The sequence below is a fragment of the Danio rerio genome, chromosome 5, assembly GCF_052040795.2.
Source record: "Danio rerio strain M-AB ecotype USA chromosome 5, GRCz13ab, whole genome shotgun sequence".
Lineage (NCBI taxonomy): Eukaryota > Metazoa > Chordata > Actinopteri > Cypriniformes > Danionidae > Danio > Danio rerio.
The window spans coordinates 991954-1013605 of NC_141025.1; the positions used below are offsets into that span (position 1 = coordinate 991954).

Sequence of the window (21652 nt, forward strand, 5' to 3'; positions counted from 1 at the left end):
ACCATACCGTCAACTCTGTTACCTTACCCTCAACTCTGTTACCTTACCGTCAACTCTATTATCGTCAACTATTACTATTCCCTCAACTCTGTTACCTTTCCCTCAACTCTGTTACCTTACCGTCAACTCTATTATCGTCAACTATTACTATTCCCTCAACTCTGTTACCTTACCGTCAACTCTGTTACCTTACTGTCAACTCTATTATCGTCAACTATTACTATTCCCTCAACTGTTACCGTACTACCAAATCTGTTACTATAAACTCTATTATTATCAACTATTACCATTCCCTCAACTTTCTTACCTTACTGTCAACTCTATTATCGTCAACCTTTACTATCACGTCAATTCTGTTACCATACCGCCAACTTTGTTACCTTACTGTCAGCTCTATTATCAACAACTATAACTATTCCGTCAACTCTGTTACCATACCGTCAACTCATTCATTCATTCATTCATTCATTTTCTTGTCGGCTTAGTCCCTTTATTAATCCGGGGTGGCCACAGCGGAATGAATCGCCAACTTATCCAGCAAGTTTTTATGCAGCGGATCCCCTTCCAGCCGCAACTCATCTCTGGGAAACATCCACACACACATTCACACACACTCTTACACACTACGGACAATTTAGCCTACCCAATTCACCTGTACCGCATGTGTTTGGACTGTGGGGGAAATTGGAGCACCCAGAGGAAACCCACGCGAAGGCAGGGAGAACATGCAAACTCCACACAGAAACAGCAGCTGAGCCAAGGTTAGAACCAGCGACCCAGCGACCTTCTTGCTAAACACAAGTGTGTTTGTGCGCGTGCGTATGTGTGTGTGCGTATGTGTGTGTGCGCGTGTGGTGTCAGAAACTTTTAATTGGTTCCTCAAGATTGTAATTTTAGAAGTCTTATGTGCATTATAGTGTTTCGCTTCTCCTGCACTCTCCACAGACGCCTGTTCTGAGAGATGATGATGATGAATAATTGCCCACCATCAACTCTATTATCATCAACTATTACCCTTCCGTCAATTCTGTTATCATGGCGTCAACTCTGTTACTTTACTATCAACTCTATTATCGTCAACTATTACTATTCCCTCAACTCTGTTACTTTACCACCAAATCTGTTACTATAAACTCTATTATCATCAACTATTACAATTCCCTCAACTTTGTTACCGTACTGTCAACTCTGTTATTGTCAACTCTGGTACCATGAACTCACTTATCGTCAACTATTACCATTCCGTCAACTCTGTTACCATGCCATCAACTTTGCTACCATACCGTCAACTCTGTTATCATCAGCTCTGTCCCTGTGAACTCTATTATTGTCAACTCTGTTATTGTCAACTATATTATTGTTATGCTTTATAGTGTAACATTTAGTAACAGAATCAGGTGTTCTCTATCACATTTAAGCATTCTGCATTATTTTACAGTAATAATGCACTCCTTCTACTGTAAAGTTTACATTTGTTGTACATCATTGCATAGAAAATACTTCTGGATTCACACCAATGCACTGAAGATGGATAAGTGAATATAGCAGAGGGCTGCAGTTTTCAGCAGTGATTCTGACATGATGAAAGCTGTTAAAGTGAATGATATTCCTCCTGAACTCTCTTGATTTTGTCGGAGATGTTCGCTGTGATGGTCTCTGAGGAGCGGCTTCATCTTCATCTACAGAAAGCGCTTCTCTTTTTCTTTTTTACTGCCAGAGGTGTGTGTTTAATTGAAGCCGCGGCCTCGTCTGCGGAGATCAGCCTTTCTGCTTTCGGCACATTCTCTAGTAGACTTAAAAAAAATCATCCGCTTCTTATGATTAAAACACAATCTTTCATCCGGCAGAACAAGACTTTGCCGTTTATAGTTATTGAAAGAGGAAGAATTGCCTTTATATCATTTATGTAAGTCATTCTTTAACTGTGAAGTGTGTTTTATTAGGCTGTGCGGCTTTCAGTTATAGAATTATCTGGTTTTATTGTTAACTGAAATCTTAAATTATTAAAGTTTACTAATTTAGTTTTAACATTTATTATCAATTATTACAAAAATTGTGTTGTTCTGTTTCCTTTCTCCAATCATTCATTTATAAAACCTGTAAACCTTTAATTCGGCTAATAACCAAGGAAATATGTAATATTATCATTAACTTTATGTGCTAAACCTAAAGTGAGAAGAGAATGAACACAAACACATCTGATCTGTGATTAGCCAATCCGATTTGAGCATGAAAGGGAGTGTTTACCAGCAACCAATCAGGATCTGGAACATGAACGATTGGACTTTACTGAACGATTCACTGACGTCACAGAAGCAGTAAACCTGAGGTAACAGCAGTAAACCTGAGGTAACAGCAGTAAACCTGAGGTAACAGCAGTAAACCTGAGGTAACAGCAGTAAATATTCAGGCGGATGGAGAATAAACAGCAGAACAGAAGGCTGATCTTCAAAGAGTCGCTGATCAAATGCAGAAACTCTGAAAACAAGATGAAAATGATGGAAATCAGAATCAGATCAACAAACAGGAGTTTCTCAGGAGTTTAGTTGGAAGCAAAGTTTATCCCTGAACGCTTTAAACACACACACACACCCACACACACCTGCAGAACAACACCAGATGAAGATGCTCAGAAACACACACTGAAGCACTGCTCCACTAGAGATATCACACTACTGCACTGATTGATTGATTGATTGATTGATTGATTGATTGATTGATTGATTGATTGATTACCTGATTGATTGATTTATTGATTGGTTGATTAATTGCTTCAATCATTCAATCATTCATTCACATGACTGATTGACTGACTAACTAATTAATCAGTATGCTCAGTTTGATTGTTTGTTTAGTTGATTAGTAGATTGAGTCACAGATTGATTCATTGATTAGGTAATTGATTCATTAATTATTTTATTGATTCATTCATTGACTGGTTGCTTTATCGGTTTACTTTGTTTGATCGATTTATTAGTTGATTGATTCACTAATTGATTGATTGATTAATTGATTTGTTTGCTCATTCACTGACTGGTTGATCAATTTGCTTGGTTTGTTTTATTGACTTTGATTGATTATTATGCTAGTATATAGTATATTCTAATAGTATCAGCACTGTTCCAGCTCATGTGTGGATGTATGTGTGCTAGTGTGTGTAAACGCGGCAAAAGTACACCTTAACATGAAGACCCTAACCCTGACAGGCATTGTTATAATTTATTACTAACCACTATATATATACAGCCACTGTGCCTTAGTGTCCCACCAGTGACGATATACAGCTGTATCACACTGCTACAAGTCTAATATTGCGTTTATACAACAGTTCGATGGCATAATTGTGTATATAAAGTGAAAATCAAACAGGAAGAGTCGAAAAACCCTTTTGTATGATAAACTATTTTCTTCTGCCATTCATTCACATCTGCAGCTGACGTCAGAACAGCAAAAACCGCTGCTCACGACACTGTAGAGCTAGTGTTTAAATGATTCTCTAGTGTAATGTCTAAAGTTAAGACAAGACAGCAGATTGTGCTCACATTGTAAGATTATAGGGCTGAACAGCGTGAAATGCCATCAGTCTACAGAGATTTCCCAGTGTTTCTCTGCTGCAGTCAGGAGATCTCAATAATAAACTCCCAAAGCAAAGCAAACACTAGCAGATTACTATGGTTTAAATACAGCACTACAACATAGAGATCGACTCAGAATGTCACTTACCTGTTTAATAATGATTTGATCTGCTGTAGTTTGAAATCACACTGAGTGTTTCACCTCTGAGGGCTTATTATGCGGTCTCTGTCGCCATCTTGTGGCGGAGCGTCAACCCTCTTTGCTCTGCTCAGTATGACAGGCTGATGTCCACAGATGCGCTGTCCCTCAGAAATGATACACATGTAAAATAGCCACTGTCCTTATAAATAAACTGCGTCGCTCTGATCTAAACTACTACATTCTTGACTAAAAAGCCTCAAAAGTACATGATGTTGTCCAACAGCTGCAACATTTGTCAAGTTGTCGTGAGTTTATTGATCTGCTGTCACTTTCAGTGCAGAATATCAAACACTTTAAAAAAACAAAGGTACTCGAGTTGTCACTGGGCTGGTACCTTTTCAAAGGGTACACATTTGTACCTGAAGGGTCTATATTGGTACTCTCAAAAGTATATAAGAGTACCTAAAAAATTGAAGAGGAACACTTTAGTATTTTTTTAGTTACTAATATGTACCCTTGACGGGTTTCTGTGTGGAGTTTGCATGTTCTCCCTGCATTCGTGTGGTTTCCCCCACAGTCCAAACACATGCGGTACAGGTGAATTGGGTAGGCTAAATTGTCCGTAGTGTGTGTGTGGACCTTTCCCAGAGATGGGTTGCGGCTGAAAGGGCATCCGCTGCATAAAAAACTTGCTGGATAAGTTGGCGGTTCATTCCGCTGTGGCGACCTTGGATTAATAAAAGGGACTCAGCCGACAAGAAAGTGAATGAATGGATAATGTACTATAGCTGAACAGCTAAAGTGTATTTTAACATGATCATAATTAATATCAATGTTATTTTTCTTTTCATAAGTGGTGTGTTGTGGACCTCTTGGCCAGGTCACCCTTGTAAATGAGATGTCGATCTCAGTGGGTTTTTATCTGGTTATATGAAGTTTCACAAACTAATTTCAAGAGGAGCACGTGATATGATTGACTGCAGCTGGCCACTCATCTACACTCATTGGCTAGCCAATCGGATTGACCCAAACTCACTATAAGTAACCTAGCTAAGATCTACTCCCTTATCTTCGTTTTCCAAAGAAACCCCCCATCCACCCCTTCTCCTCCTTTCCTCTTTTGCCGAGGGGAGCTCTCGAGAACACCTGATCTCGTACTCTTCTCACATGCTTTATGGACCTGGCGGGAGCCCTGGGCTCAACTATCTCCGAGCTCATGGTTCTCTCCCGGAACAGCATGCCAAACCTGCTAACTTCCTAACAAGTTGTCAAACAGTATCTAAGTGTGAACTCTTGAAATAAAGTAACGTATAGAGACAGATGGCACGTACACAGTTATTTTTGACATCACACCTGCCACTCCTCTAATCAAACACAAGTGTGTTTGTGCGCGTGCGTATGTGTGTGTGCGTATGTGTGTGTGCGCGTGTGTTGTCAGAAACTTTTAATTGGTTCCTCAAGATTGTAATTTTAGAAGTCTTATGTGCATTATAGTGTTTCGCTTCTCCTGCACTCTCCACAGACGCCTGTTCTGAGAGATGATGATGATGAATAAATATATCATGCTCTTTCTGCTAATCAGATTATTTCTTGATTTGCTCTCCTCGAGGAACATTAGGTTAGGTCACCGCACCGAGATCTAAAGCAGAAGTATTAATATTAAAGGCTTGCTTTTGAAAGACATTACACATGTTGAGTTTATGATTAAAACAAGAAGACAGCTCTGCTAATGGGGTCAGAGAAATAAACTGAAGTTAAATCTAATTAATTTCTGCACGCAGTTGGCAGATATTTGTTCTTGTTTTCAGCACTAACTATGCACACACACACACACACACACACACACACACACACACACACACAAGCTGAATGTCTTTGTGAAGCAGTTTTAAAAGAGCAGGTAAAAATAAATGCCTTGAATAATAAAAAATAGAGTCAAAGATAACACAAGTGAACACAGCGTGCCGTTTTTAAACACTTCTCCACACTGCAGCGCTGCATAGTGTGTTTGCCTGTGTTATCTGTGACTAATATTTACTTTTGTTTGATGAACTGAAGCATTGAAGTGTGACGAACATGCACAAAAATAAGAAACCAGCAAGGGGTAAACGGGGCGTCACGGTGTCTTAGTGGTGTGGTGCTCTCGCCTCACAGCACTCAGGTCTCTGGTTTGAGCCTCGGCTGGGTCAGTTGGTGTTTTTGTGTGGAGTTTGCATGTTCTCCCCGTGTTGGCGTGGGTTTCCTCCGGGTGCTCGGGTTCGTACAGCAGTTTAATAGTGTACACTAAATAAAAATAATAATAAAGCAGACTGAGACAGACGCCTGTAAAATCAAATGAAAGTGCTGAATATCAGTCTCAGGCTTTTCTAAAATGATGTTTCGTATGAATACTGCGGGCTCTGTCTGTTCCACTAGTGCACTAGTGTGCAGACTCTTTAGGGCTCCTAAAGTGTTGTTTATGAAGTGTGTGTGTGTGTGTGTGTGTGTGTGTGTGTGTGTGTGTGTGTGTGTGTGTGTGTGTTTTTCTCTCTGAGACTGAGAGATAATGAATGTTTACTATTTATTAAATTTATTATTTATCATTACCCTTTAATAGCCCGATTAATGATCTGTGTATATATGTGTGTGTGTGTGTGTGTGTGTGTGTGTGTGTGTGTGTGTCCGTGCGTGGGTGCATGCATGTTTGTGTGTATGTGAGATTCTTATATAGATGTGTGTTTGAGTTGTGTGTGTGATCTGTATGTCAGTGATGTAAGTGTGTGTGTGTGTGTGTCAGGCAGAGGTCATGAAGAATAACTCTCTCAGACAGGTTTATCCAGTGTGATTGGAGAGTTTAATGCGCTCTGAGCTGCAGTTTGATGAAGATGAACATGAGAAATTTCCTAAAAAACATTTAAAAAGCTGACAAGAGCGGTAATCCTGATCCATTCACAGATTAAACTGAGTGTGTGTGTGTGTGTCTGTGTGTGTTTTTGCACTATAGCGGATGGGCAGATATAGTAAATTCAGTGTGATTTATTTTTATTTTGTTTATTTTTTATTTATATTTTTGGTGTTTTTATTTATTTAAATGTGAATTTCATTTGTAATATTATTGCTTTATTTTATTATTATTTTTATTTATGTTTTGAAGCCCCTATTTAGAGCCTCTATTATGGGTTTTTGACAATTGTCGCTATTAATACACGCACTGCGGGCTACACATGTTCTCTCTAACAGCAGTGCGCACACAGGCAAAGGCTACATCTTTAACTACACACACACACATCAGGGCCATACCATTACATAAACTGCATGGGGGTAAATCTGGACTGAACCATTCACTGCTTATACTACACTTCGCATATTTCGCAGAGCTGAAAACAAGACAATTTCTTCCATCGTGGCTAGTGTGGCGCAGATGCTGGAACCTGCCTATATGCATGCGCGACATCGTAAACGGTTTGGCAAGTGTAAGTGCATGAATTTTATATGGGTCACAATTAAAACAACATGTAAACAGACAGGCAAACAAATCAGATATAGGCAATAAATCAGAATTGGCCATCAAGACCTGACAGTGTAAACAGGGCCTAAGTTACAGGGTGTCGGCAGGGTTGTAAAAGGTAGCCAAAATTAAGGGCATTGAAAAGTTATTGAAAAGACAAGGCATTACATTTTCAATCACATTTTATTATATAAATGTAGAATTAGTGTCAAGCGCAGGCCTTTACTGTGAACTTTGCATGGATTTATTATATGTTGAGAGTAGGACCTGATATCATGTGAGGTGGTATGAGTGCTTAACAACAGAGCCGTGACGTCAACACACCAGGGCTCGAAACTGTGACCATTTTGGTTGCACATGCACCCGAAATTTAATCTATGTGACCTCATAATACATTAGGGGGCATTTGTGTGACTGTATATAAAGGTAGCAGTGTGACCTGTAGTGTCCCTGCTGCTATTTTGGGTTATATTAGCTGTTGATCACTCAAGGCTGTCAAATGACAGTGAGCTTTTGTGACCGTGGGAAATGCAAACGGCTGAACAGACTTGCAAACCCCACCTAAAGTTACAAATAATGACACTGATGAGAGTGATCATGTGGTGAATGTTGATCCGCCAGCCGAGATCAATCCAGTGTTTTTGGAGAAGGTGCCTGAATCTCGATGTGTTGCATTCACTGCGTGTTCAGCGCTAATCTCTGCTAAATGTAAACCTTAACAGTGTACACATCATTGCCAAAGAAGCTCGTCTTTACTAAGTTTAAACTTATGCAGCTCATAACAAAGAGCGGTATTGTGCAGGTGGTCACCGGGAGAATCTTGCTCTGCCTGCTCATATATTGGGGCCGGCCGACTCGCCTGCTTTGCTCCACAAATACAGAGAACTGTAAATCAGCTCATAACGAGACTGAGCATTTACAATCACACAAACTCAAACCCAAACCTTTAAAGAGGCAGAAGTGAGACTTGACTTCCTTCCTTTTGTCCATTCTTTCTTGAGGTGTATATTATTCTATTTAGTTACTCATGACTGTTTTTAACTTGTTTAGCATTGAATTAAATCATTTATTAAAATATTCTGTTTGTTTTGTAGCAGAAATATTATTTATTAAACTGACATGCATATAAAAACAATAGTGCAAAATCATATTCCATACTGCAATGCTTCATTTGTGTTTGATGCAAACCATACATTTATTTTTCATGATAACAGTAACAGACAGACTTTTTATACCACATAACTCACATCCCAACACATTCAAGGCTGCTTGATCATGAGAAATGTTGGTATTATTGTCATCATCGTCATCATTACTATTTAATAATTATTACACATACATTTTGGTCAAGTCATCACAGCATTAGTTAGTTGTTTCAGGTTTTTTGCTTGTCCTGATTGATGTTGTTTTCAAATCCAGTAAATCCCTCAATATAGTTTGCAGTGGTGCTCCTGCATTTTTGGTGGTGCTCATTCATTTTTGGTGGTGCTCATTCATTTTTGGTGGTGCTCCTGCATTTTTGGTGGTGCTCATTCATTTTTGGTGGTGCTCATTCATTTTTGGTGGTGCTCATTCATTTTTGGTGGTGCTCATTCATTTTTGGTGGTGCTCATTCATTTTTGGTGGTGCTCCTGCATTTTTTTTTTTTTGGTGCTCCTAAATATTTAAAGTTGGGAGCACTGGTGTAAAATGGATCATTTCGAGCCCGGGCACAGAATTTATCGACACAGTTCAGCACGATTAGCCCCTTTCACACATACAGACCTTTCCGGAAAATTACCGGCGATTTTCCGGAAAGGTTGTATGTGTGAACAGGTCCTTTTTGAAAATACCGGTAAATTCGTTCTGGCTATTTTGCGGAAAGAGAAGTTGTAACATTACCGGCAATTTGCCGGAATGCTGCGCTGTGTGAACGCAGAAGGAAGATTGCCGTAATAAGCGCGTGCACGTCTAGAACGTGCTGACGTGAGACGTCTGCTTTAGCCAAACACAACAGTGAGACGCATTCATGTACGCGCGGTTTATGAGAATAAAAGCCTTTGAATATTTTTCCAGACACATTTCGCTGCTAGAAGTTAGTCAGATCACGTTTATATGTTCTTCTTAATGCCAACTGTGTAAATAATCATCGATGAGATGCTTATGATAAGCCGTTGTTTTCACCTTCAAGCTTTGCGTGTGCCTGTGAAACAGCCTGTGAGCGCCTGCACACACATATTATGAACATCTCGACATGCGAAAGTGATCCTGCGAAAGTTGTTCACAATATTGATCATCCACAGAGTCTGTAAATTAGTCAAATGTTTACAAACACAAGCGCAGCCGTTTAAAGCTCATTTGTGGTGAATGATGTCAGAATTTACCGGTATTTTGGAATGGATGTGTGAATGCTCTTTTCCGGAAAAATTCCGTAACGTCCTCGCCTGTGTGAACAGCGCTTTTTTCAATATACCGGTAAAGTCTTTCCGGAAATTTTCCAGATATTTACCGGGATCACTGTGTGAAAGGGGCTATTGTCTAACCGTGCCTAGAATGGTTTTTAACCGTGCTTCGTTATTCCAGGCTCAGTGGCAGGCCCGGATTAAGAACTCAGGGGCCCCTGGGCACATTGTCTTGTATGGCCCCCTACCCGACCGCAACCCTTTAGTTGAATTAAAAAAAAAAAAAAGAATAAGATAATAATTTTAAAATAATAAGAATTTTTAATTTGTTGCCCACATATTTAAATGAATATATATATATATATATATAGTATAAGCTATATATACAAAGATATAACTTATTTTCAAAGTATTGAAAAAAATACTAATAAAATTTGTGAAAATTCATGTTTTTTAGTATACTTGTTCAAGATCACTGAAACACTACTACATACATTATAGTACAAATATATATATATATATAATTTTAAAGTGTGTTTGTAATGTATAACTTTAAGTAATAATGTATAACTTAAAGTAGCATGAGTTCAGCAGATGGTGGATTCGAACCGGGTTGATGATCGAAGATGTTCTGCTGTGCACTTTACGTGGTACTCCACTCACGCTGTAATTCTAATTCACTCTTAACTCATGTTGTCTCTGTCAATCAGGCAGTGATGGGCGTAAACCATGAACAGCTTATTCCAACTAGGTGCGCTATTTACACTTAGCCTAAAAAGACACTCTGAAATTGGCTTTTTTCCTTCCCTCACAGAGGCCCCAAGTGCGCACGGGCCCCTGGGCCTGTGCCTATAAGGGCTATTGGTTAATCCGGCACTGCTCAGTGAAGAATTAAGTGTAACCGTACCAAACTGTTCTTAGACGAGCGGCTATTGGCATTGATGACATATATGACATTGATTAAACACTATGGACAAAGGCCTATTGTGACATCTTGATGAATCCCTCTGCTTCACCTGACTGCATATGTTATCTGCAGTGTGTTACTCCATTTGGAAAGAGATTTCATGTACGCCACTACAGTTGCAGCTGGTATATTTTTTTTGAAGGTATTAAAAAGGTTGTAAAAGGTATTAAATTAAGCATAAGAAGTTCTGTATATCCCCTGATTTAAGTTAATTGAACTGTTTATTTATTTTGTTTTCATTTATTGTTTTCATGTTCAGTTTAATTAATCTTCATTTTAAATGTTTTTATTGATTATATTATTTATTATTGCATTTTTATTGTAAATATTTAACAAATCTCAAGTGTTTTGAGTTGGTCTAAACTGACAGTGTCAGAGGAGTGCTGTTCTCTCTCCACGTCTGTCAATCCTGAAAATGAGTCTCCACACACTCACACGCTTGGGTTAATCAGTGTGTGTGTGTGTGTTTATTGTGGTGTAAACAGTGGTGTGTAATTAGTGTGTGTGTGTTCTAATCCTGAAGCCCGTGAGTGGAGGATTATGGCTGATTTCTGCCCTCGCTGTCTCTAGATTCATAAATTATGCATTATTGTTTGACAATACAAAATTGAAATGAGCTTTTATTGTCATAACAACCAGTTTCCCTGATGCACACACACACACACACACACACACATACATACACATACATACGCACAAACAATCTCCCGCATACACACACACACACACACACACACACACACACACACACACACTCACACACACTTACATATGCATACATACGCACAAACAATCTCCCGCACACACATATACACACACACTTACATATACATACGCACAATCTCTTGCATATATACACACACACACACATGCACGTGCACTCTCACTTGCAAACACACACAAAAACACTGACACACACACTCACACACTTACTGTATACACATACATACGCACAAACAATCACACACACAGACACACACACAGACACACACACACACACACACACAATCTTACATATACACACGCACAAACAATCTCACGCATGTGCACATACACACACACACACTTATAAACACACACATACATATAAATGAACTCACAAACAGTTACACACACTCTTACATACATACATACACACACACACACACACACACACACACACACATACATGTAAACACACACACATTTTCATATGAACAGGCAAACACACTCAGAGATTCTTTAGCACACAAACATGCATGCAAACACATACTTACATACAATCACACTTATAGTCACACACACCGACATACACACACACACACACACACACACACACACACACACACACACACACACACACACAGAGTCACAAACACTTACTGAGACAAACATCACAATCTTTAACACACTTTAAAAGTGACAGGCCTCTCACTCACACACACACACAAACAATCACACACACAGACACACACACACACACACACACACACACACACAGTCTTACATATACACACGCACAAACAATCTCACGCATGTGCACATACACACACAAACACACACACATACACACAAACAATCTCACTCATGTGCACACACACACACACACACACACACTTATAAACACACACATACATATAAATGAACTCACAAAACAGTTACACACACTCTTACATACACACACACACACACACACATACATGTAAACACACACACATTTTCATATGAACAGGCAAACACACTCAGAGATTCTTTAGCACACAAACATGCATGCAAACACATACTTACATACAATCACACTTATATTCACACACACCGACATACACACACACACACACACACACACACACACACAGAGTCACAAACACTTACTGAGACAAACATCACAATCTTTAACACACTTTAAAAGTGACAGGCCTCTCTCACACACACACACACACACACACACACACACACACACACACACACACACACATACACACACATGTCTACTGGGAGACATGTAGGGTTTAAATGTCAACAGCAGCACGACAGGCTGTCACTGACTCTCTCCTGAGACACACACACACACACATACGCACACAGATGGGCACAGCAGATGTGTGTGTGTGTCTCTGTGTGAATGGGCCCCAGCAGGAGTCTTTATTTTCTCCGTCTTTTGTGATGTAAATGTGAGCCTCATGTGTTCACCTGTGTGAAGCTCCATCTTCATCTCTAATATCCTCTTCATCATCACTCCATACACACACACACACACACACACACACACACACACACAAGGAGAACATGCAAACTCTACACAGAAACACCAACTGACCCAGCTTGGACTGGAACCAGTGACCTTCTTGCTGTGAGCCCACAGTGCTGTTCGCTGAGCCACTGTGACGCCCCTACATGAACAGTATATATTACTTTTAAAGGTGTAGAGAGAGAGAGAGAGAGAGAGAGAGAGATAATAATAATAACAGAAGGAAACTACACACTACAACTTGAGCTTAAATGAGGATAAAAACAGAACATTAGCAATGATACAGGTTTAAACCCATCCTGAAGTAAATGTTGCGCAGTATTATTAGATGTGTGTGTGTGTGTGTGTGTGTGTGTGTGTGTGTGTGTGTGTGTGTGTGTGTGTGTGTGTGTGTGTGTGTGTTCAGCTGTGTGTGAGAGGATCATGGCAGATGTTTGCTGGTTTTTAACCCGCTGTAATTGGTGTTTGAGCTCATGGCCTCAGGTGATGGAGAGACGCCCTGCTTTTAATGGAAATCGTTTGTGCTTAATTAGTGCAATACAGCGCAGATAAAGATACATGCAGCTAATGACGTATCGATGCTGACGCGTCCGACATGCAGATTAAAGCGGCCGCTTCCGCTCTGCGTGTGTGTCTGTGTGTGTGTGTGTGTGATTGTTGGAAAGAAAGCGCTTTAGCTAATGGTGTAGAACGGCGGCGGTGTAATTAATTTGATGGAAGGGAATGGCCGCGGGCCTGCATGTGCTGCGTCTGCATTTCTGCCTTGTTCAAAGCGCCGCTGAGAGCTCGTGTCGGGATATTGATCAAGCATGCTTAGTGGATCACGCTGGGCTTTAGTCTGCCTTTGATTCAGGTTTAGAGAGAATCACAGGACGGATGTATTTTAGAGGCTCGGCGGGGCGTCTGTACTACAGCTGCGGCTGCTCAGGTGTTATAGTAGCTCAGCGGGCATCTGTAGGGTTGCCAGGTTTTCACAACAAATCTGCACACTGCCCAATCGAAGCTAGTTCAAAATCAGCCCAAAAGCCAATCAAAACTAGCCCCATGGACAATCTAAGCTGGACTAAATCTAGGCCCATGGACAACAACAATTATCCCAAAACTAGCTTAATGTGTAATTAAAACTAGCCCAATGGCCAATAAAAACTAGCCCAAAACTAGTTCAATAGACAATCAAAGCTAACCTAATGGACAATCAAAGCTAGCTTAAACTAGCCCAATATCCAATCAAACTAGCTTAAAAATAGTCCAAATGGCCAATCAAAGCAATCTCAGTGGGCAATCAAAACTAGATAAGAAATAGCCCATGGGCCAATCAAAGCTATCCCTAAACAAGCACAATGACCTGTCAAAATAGCTTAAAACTACCCTAATGGCCAATCAAAACAAACCCAATATCCATTTAAAGCTAGCTAGCTCAATTTCCAAACAGGATTAGCCCAATAACCAATCAAAACTAGTGTAAAACTGTCTCAATGTCCAATCAAAACTAGCCAATTGCGAATCAAAACTAGCTCAAAACTGGCCCAATGGCCTATTAAAACTAGCTTAAAACTAGCCCAACAGCCAATCAAATCTAGCTTAAAACTAGCCCAAAAGCCAATCAAAGCTAGCTTAAAACTATTCCAAATGGCCAATCAAAACAAGGCCAATATCCAATCAAAACTAGTTCAACGAGCATCAAAACTATCCCAAAACAATCTCAATGGGCAATCAAAACTAGATAAGAAATAGCCCATGGGCCAATCAAAGCTATCCCTAAACAAGCCCAATGACCTGTCAAAATAGCTTAAAACTACCCGAATGGCCAATCAAAACAAACCCAATATCCATTCAAAGCTAGCTAGCTCAATTTCCAAACAGGATTAGCCCAATAGTCAATCAAAACTAGTGTAAAACTGTCTCAATGTCCAATCAAAAATAGCCAATTGCGAATCAAAACTAGCTCAAAACTGGCCCAATGGCCTATCAAAACTAGCTTAAAACTAGCCCAACAGCCAATCAAAGCTAGCTTAAAACTAGCCTGATGTCCAATCAAGACTAGCTTAAAACCAGCCTGATGTCTCATAAAGATTAGCCCAATAGCCAGTCAAAATTACCCCAAAACAAGCAAAATGGTCAATCAATACTAGCCCAATAAACATTTGCTTAAAACTATCCCCAAACTAACCCAACTGACGAACAAAACAAGCCTAGTGGCCAATCAAATCCAGCCTAAAACTAACCCAATGGCCAATCAAAGCCAGACTTAATAACCACCCTGCTGAAAAATCCAGCTTAAACTAGCCTAGGCTGGTTGGCTGGTTTATCTGGTCGACCAGCCTGGTTTTAGAGGTGTTTTGGCCATTCCAGGCTGGTTTCCAGCCATTTCCAGCCTGGTCTTAGCTGGCTAGGCTGGAAAATGACCAGCCAAATCCAGCTAAAACCAGCTTGACCAGCCTGGTTTAAGCTGGACATAGCTGGTTTTGGCTGGACTCCCAACTTGGCTAGGCTGGACGGGCTGGTTTTAGCTGTTCATCTCCCAGCCTGACCAGCTAAGACCAGGCTGGAAATGGCTGAAAACCAGCCTGGAAGTGGCCAAAACCCCTCTAAAAAAACCCAGCTTGGTTGACCAGCTAAAACCAGCCAACCAGCCTAGGCTGGCTTAAGCTGGATTTTTCATCAGGGCAAAAAAACCCAGCCCAGTGGCCAATCAAAACAAACCCAAAACTAACCCAATGGCCAGTCAAAACTAGTTGAAAACTACCCGAATATCCAATCAAGACAAGCCCAATATCCAATCTTAGCAAGCTCAAAACTAGCCCAATATCTAATCAAAACTAGTGTAAAACGGGCCCAGTAGACAATCAAGACTAGCCCAAATAATCAATCAAAACTAGCTTAAAACTAGCCCAATGGCCAATCAAAACTAGTGGAATGTTAATATAATTGTAGAGTGTGTTTTCAGGCTGTTGAGTACATCATCATCTGCTTCAGTCTTCAGTCTGTTGTTGTTTGCTCTTCATCTGCCGTTCTGCATCACCTCGCTCATTTCTCCTGGTTAAAGTGGACAAACATCACAGATCCATTAGACTCCAGTAATGGCGGAGCTGGACGTCTGATCAGTGTGGGCTTTTGAAGACGAGCGCTCAGACTATTATTGAGATGAAGCCGATCGATAGGTAATTTTCCTGCTGAAATGAGCCTTTGATTGTGTGGCGGAGCATCGGCTGTGGGTTTGCCTTTAATCATCACACTCATCACCTCAGTCGCTTCAGCAGCAGCAGCAGCAGCAGCACATGCTCTCAACACTGCACTCTTACACATTAATGATGCGCTCATCATCAGCTCCTCTCTGTCTGTCTTTCTGTCTGTCTGTCTGTCTGCCTGTCTGTCTGTCTGTCTGTCTGTCTCTCTGTCTGTCTGTCTGTCTCTCTGTCTGTCTGGCTGTCTGTCTGTCTGTCTGGCTGTCTCTCTGGCTGTCTGGCTGTCTGTCTCTCTGTCTGTCTGTCTGTCTGGCTGTCTGTCTGTCTGTCTGGCTGTCTGTCTGTCTGTCTGTCTGGCTGTCTGTCTCTCTGTCTGTCTGGCTGTCTCTCTCTCTGTCTGGCTGGCTGGCTGTCTGTCTGTCTGGCTGGCTGGCTGTCTGTCTCTCTGTCTGTCTGTCTGTCTGTCTGTCTGTCTGGCTGTCTGTCTCTCTGTCTGTCTGGCTGTCTGTCTCTCTGTCTGGCTGGCTGGCTGGCTGTCTCTCTGTCTGGCTGTCTGTCTGGCTGGCTGTCTGTCTCTCTGTCTGTCTGGCTGTCTGTCTGTCTGTCTGTCTGGCTGGCTGTCTGTCTGTCTGGCTGTCTGTCTGGCTGTCTGTCTCTCTGTCTGGCTGTCTGTCTGGCTGTCTGTCTGGCTGGCTGTTTGTCTCTCTGTCTGTCTGGCTTTCTGTCTGTCTGTCTCTCTGTCTGTCTGTCTGTCTGTCTGGCTGTCTGTCTCTCTGTCTGTCTGGCTGTCTCTCTCTCTGTCTGTCTGGCTGTCTGTCTCTCTGTCTGGCTGGCTGGCTGGCTGTCTCTCTGTCTGGCTGTCTGTCTGGCTGTCTGTCTGTCTGGCTGGCTGTCTGTCTCTCTGTCTGTCTGGCTGTCTGTCTGTCTGTCTGTCTGGCTGGCTGTCTGTCTGTCTGGCTGGCTGTCTGTCTCTCTGTCTGTCTGGCTGTCTGTCTCTCTGTCTGGCTGTCTGTCTGGCTGGCTGTCTGTCTCTCTGTCTGTCTGGCTTTCTGTCTGTCTGTCTCTCTGTCTGTCTGTCTGTCTGTCTGTCTCTCTGTCTGTCTCTCTGTCTGGCTGTCTGTCTGTCTGTCTGTCTGTCTCTCTGTCTGTCTGTCTGTCTATCTGTCTGTCTGGCTGTCTGTCTGTCTGTCTGTCTGTCTGTCTCTCTGTCTGGCTGTCTGTCTGTCTGGCTGGCTGTCTGTCTCTCTGTCTGTCTGGCTGTCTGTCTGTCTGTCTGTCTGGCTGGCTGTCTGTCTGTCTGGCTGGCTGTCTGTCTCTCTGTCTGTCTGGCTGTCTGTCTCTCTGTCTGGCTGTCTGTCTGGCTGTCTGTCTGGCTGGCTGTCTGTCTCTCTGTCTGTCTGGCTTTCTGTCTGTCTGTCTCTCTGTCTGTCTGTCTGTCTGTCTGTCTGTCTGTCTCTCTGTCTGTCTCTCTGTCTGGCTGTCTGTCTGTCTGTCTGTCTGTCTCTCTGTCTGTCTGTCTGTCTATCTGTCTGTCTGGCTGTCTGTCTGTCTGTCTGTCTGTCTGTCTCTCTGTCTGTCTGTCTGTCTGTCTGTCTGTCTGTCTGTCTGGCTGGCTGGCTGGCTGGCTGTCTCTCTGTCTGGCTGTCTGGCTGGCTGTCTGTCTGTCTGGCTGGCTGTCTGTCTCTCTGTCTGTCTGGCTGTCTGTCTGTCTGTCTGTCTGTCTGGCTGTCTCTCTGTCTGTCTGTCTCTCTGTCTGTCTGTCTCTCTCTGTTTGTCTCTCTGTCTGGCTCTCTGTCTGTCTGGCTGTCTGTCTCTCTGTCTGGCTGTCTGTCTGGCTGTCTGTCTGTCTGTCTGTCTGTCTCTCTCTCTGTCTGTCTCTCTGTCTGGCTGTCTGTCTCTCTGTCTCTCTGTCTGTCTGTCTGTCTGGCTGGCTGGCTGGCTGGCTGGCCATTTGTTTCTCTCTCTGTCTGTGTGTCCGTCCATCTTTCCGTTTGTTTGTTTGTTTGTTTGTCTGTCTATCTATCTGTCTGTCTGTCTGTCCATCTGTCTGTCTGTCCTTCTGTGGTTTTATCTGGAGGTCTGAGGTTAAGCTGTTCTGTTTTGGCTACAGATTTGATAGGATTATGTTTATATATTGACAGTAGTGTGTGTGTGCATGTGCGTGCATGCGTGTGTGTGTGTGTGTGAGATGCTGGATTTGCAGCTGTTTGTCTGCTTGATTATTGGGAGTGTTGTGTTTGCTGTGAGCAGGTTTTGAAGATTAGCGAGGTCAGGAGTGAAGCACCATGCAGATACATCTCATTATGCTTTCTCCCACACTACACCATGAGTGAACCCGCTCTCCCCAGTCTGTTTACACTGATAAACTGCTAAACTGACCCTGTTAACTGCTTATTGCTTTAATATTAGCTAATACTGCTACACATGTGGACATACAGTGGTTTGAATTGTGTCTCGCAGGACCACAGTATTACATAAATAACCACAATCATAAATATGAACACAACACTGGACATAAGAGATGTTTAAACATAACTAACATGCTGGAGTGGATACTACTAAGTATGCATACACTATACATACGTTACACAAGTACTTTCACATAAAGCATAACAATATGCTAGCTGAAAACAAGGTTGACATGATTTGTGGTTCACAGGTAATCACTGTTTTCCTTATTGAGTCCTTGTAAGATGGAGTTTAGGTAAAGTGTGTGGTGCATATTGGGTGTGGAGAGTGTTTCTACAGGTGGTTTGTCCACCTCACTCACCTGTATGAGGCACAGTCAAAAGTGTACAGTGCATGGTCCAGTCTTCAGGCTGGATACGTGTTGATGGGTAAACTGGTTTCTGAGATGATCTGCTGATGTTTATAGTGTTATCTTTCTCTCTGTGTCCTCAGTGCCGCCTCAGTTTCTCAACTACCCGTCAAACACATATGCGTATGAAAGCTCAGACATTGAGATGGAGTGTGCGGTGACTGGAAACCCACAACCTGTCGTCCGCTGGGTGAAAAACGGAGAGGTTGTTGTTCCCAGTGACTACTTCCAGATCGTGGTAAGAAAAATACATTTCATTTGCTTCTTTCATAGAATTTTTTATACATATCATCGACTGGGGTATCGTCAACTCTGTTACCCGTCAACTGTGTTATCGTCAACTCTGTTATCGTCAACTCTGTTATTGTCATCTATGTTATCATCAACTCTGTTATCGTCAACTGTGTTATCGTCAACTCTGTTATCGTCGACTCTATTATCCGTTATCTCTAATATTGTCAACTCTTTTATCTGTCAACTCTGTTATCATCAACTCTGTTATCGTCAACTCTGTTATCGTCAACTCTGTTATCGTCAACTCTGTTATCCGTCAACTCTGTTATTGTCAACCCTGTTATCGTCATCTCTATTATCGTCAACTATGTTATCATCAATTCTGTTATCGTCATCTCTATTATCGTCAACTATGTTATCATCAATTCTGTTATCGTCAACTCTGTTATCATCAACTCTGTTATCCGTTATCTCTAATATTGTCAACTCTGTTATCCGTTATCTCTAATATTGTCAACTCTGTTATCGTCAACTCTGTCATCGTCAACTCTGTTATCGTCAACTCTGTTATCGTCAACTCTGTTATCGTCAACTCTGTTATCGTCAACTCTGTTATCGTCAACTCTGTTATCCGTCAACTCTGTTATCGTCAACTTTGTTATCGTCAACTCTGTTATCCGTCATCTCGGTTATTGTCAACTCTATCATCGTCAACTTTGTTATCGTCAACTCTGTCATCGTCAACTCTGTTATCGTCAACTTCGTCATCGTCAACTCTGTTATCTGTCAACTCTGTTATCGTCAACTCTGTTATCCGTCATCTCTGTTATTGTCAACTCTGTTATCATCAACTCTGTTATCCGTCATCTCTGTTATTGTCAACTCTGTTATCGTCAACTCTGTTATCGTCAACTCTGTTATCGTCAACTCTGTTATCGTCAACTCTGTTATCTGTCAACTCTGTTATCGTCAACTCTGTTATCGTCGACTCTATTATCCGTTATCTCTAATATTGTCAACTCTTTTATCTGTCAACTCTGTTATCATCAACTCTGTTATCGTCAACTCTGTTATCGTCAACTCTGTTATCGTCAACTCTGTTATCCGTCAACTCTGTTATTGTCAACCCTGTTATCGTCATCTCTATTATCGTCAACTATGTTATCATCAATTCTGTTATCGTCATCTCTATTATCGTCAACTATGTTATCATCAATTCTGTTATCGTCAACTCTGTTATCATCAACTCTGTTATCCGTTATCTCTAATATTGTCAACTCTGTTATCCGTTATCTCTAATATTGTCAACTCTGTTATCGTCAACTCTGTCATCGTCAACTCTGTTATCGTCAACTCTGTTATCGTCAACTCTGTTATCGTCAACTCTGTTATCGTCAACTCTGTTATCGTCAACTCTGTTATCCGTCAACTCTGTTATCGTCAACTTTGTTATCGTCAACTCTGTTATCCGTCATCTCGGTTATTGTCAACTCTATCATCGTCAACTTTGTTATCGTCAACTCTGTCATCGTCAACTCTGTTATCGTCAACTTCGTCATCGTCAACTCTGTTATCTGTCAACTCTGTTATCGTCAACTCTGTTATCCGTCATCTCTGTTATTGTCAACTCTGTTATCATCAACTCTGTTATCCGTCATCTCTGTTATTGTCAACTCTGTTATCGTCAACTCTGTTATCGTCAACTCTGTTATCGTCAACTCTGTTATCGTCAACTCTGTTATCTGTCAACTCTGTTATCGTCAACTCTGTTATCCGTCATCTCTGTTATTGTCAACTCTGTTATCATCAACTCTGTTATCGTCAACTCTGTTATCCGTCATCTCTGTTATTGTCAACTCTGTCATCGTCAACTTTGTTATCGTCAACTCTGTTATCGTCAACTCTGTTATCGTCAACTCTGTTGTTGTCAACTCTGTTATCCTCAACTTTGTAATCGTCAACTCTGTTATCTGTCAACTCTGTTATCGTCAACTCTGTTATCCGTCATCTCTGTTATTGTCAACTCTATCATCGTCAACTTTGTTATCATCAACTTTGTTATCGTCAACTTTGTTATCGTCAACTCTGTTATCGTCAACTCTGTTACCCGTCAACTCTGTTATCATCAATTCTGTTATCGTCAATTCTGTTATCGTCAACTTTGTTATCGTCAACTCTGTTATCGTCAACTCTGTTATCCGTTATCTCTAATATTGTCAACTCTGTTATCTGTCAACTCTGTTATCGTCAACTCTGTCATCGTCAACTCTGTTATCGTCAACTCTGTTATTGTCATCTATGTTATTGTCAACTCTGTTATTGTCAACTCTGTCATCTGTCAACTCTGTTATCGTCAACTCTGTTATCCGTCATCTCTGTTATCGTCAACTCTGTTATCGTCAACTCTGTTATCCGTCATCTCTGTTATTGTCAACTCTGTCATCGTCAACTTTGTTATCGTCAACTCTGTTATCGTCAACTCTGTCATCTGTCAACTCTGTTATCGTCAACTCTGTTATCTGTCATCTCTGTTATTGTCAACTCTGTTATCGTCAACTCTGTTATCATCAACTCTGTTATCCTCAACTCTGTTATCATCAACTCTGTTATCGTCAACTCTGTTATCCGTCATCTCT

The 21652-nt window shown here is 41.3% G+C and overlaps 1 protein-coding gene across 10 annotated transcripts in view; it reads left to right on the forward strand.

Annotated features, from left to right (window-relative positions):
• The window catches only part of dcc (DCC netrin 1 receptor), a 418185-nt gene that overhangs the window by 267355 nt on the left and 129178 nt on the right, over nucleotides 1-21652 (forward strand). For all 10 annotated transcript variants that reach the window (XM_087252692.1, XM_087252694.1, XM_087252686.1 and 7 more), the window contains 1 exon segment: nucleotides 18866-19020. In XM_087252692.1, the coding sequence (XP_087108818.1) occupies nucleotides 18866-19020 (155 nt within the window).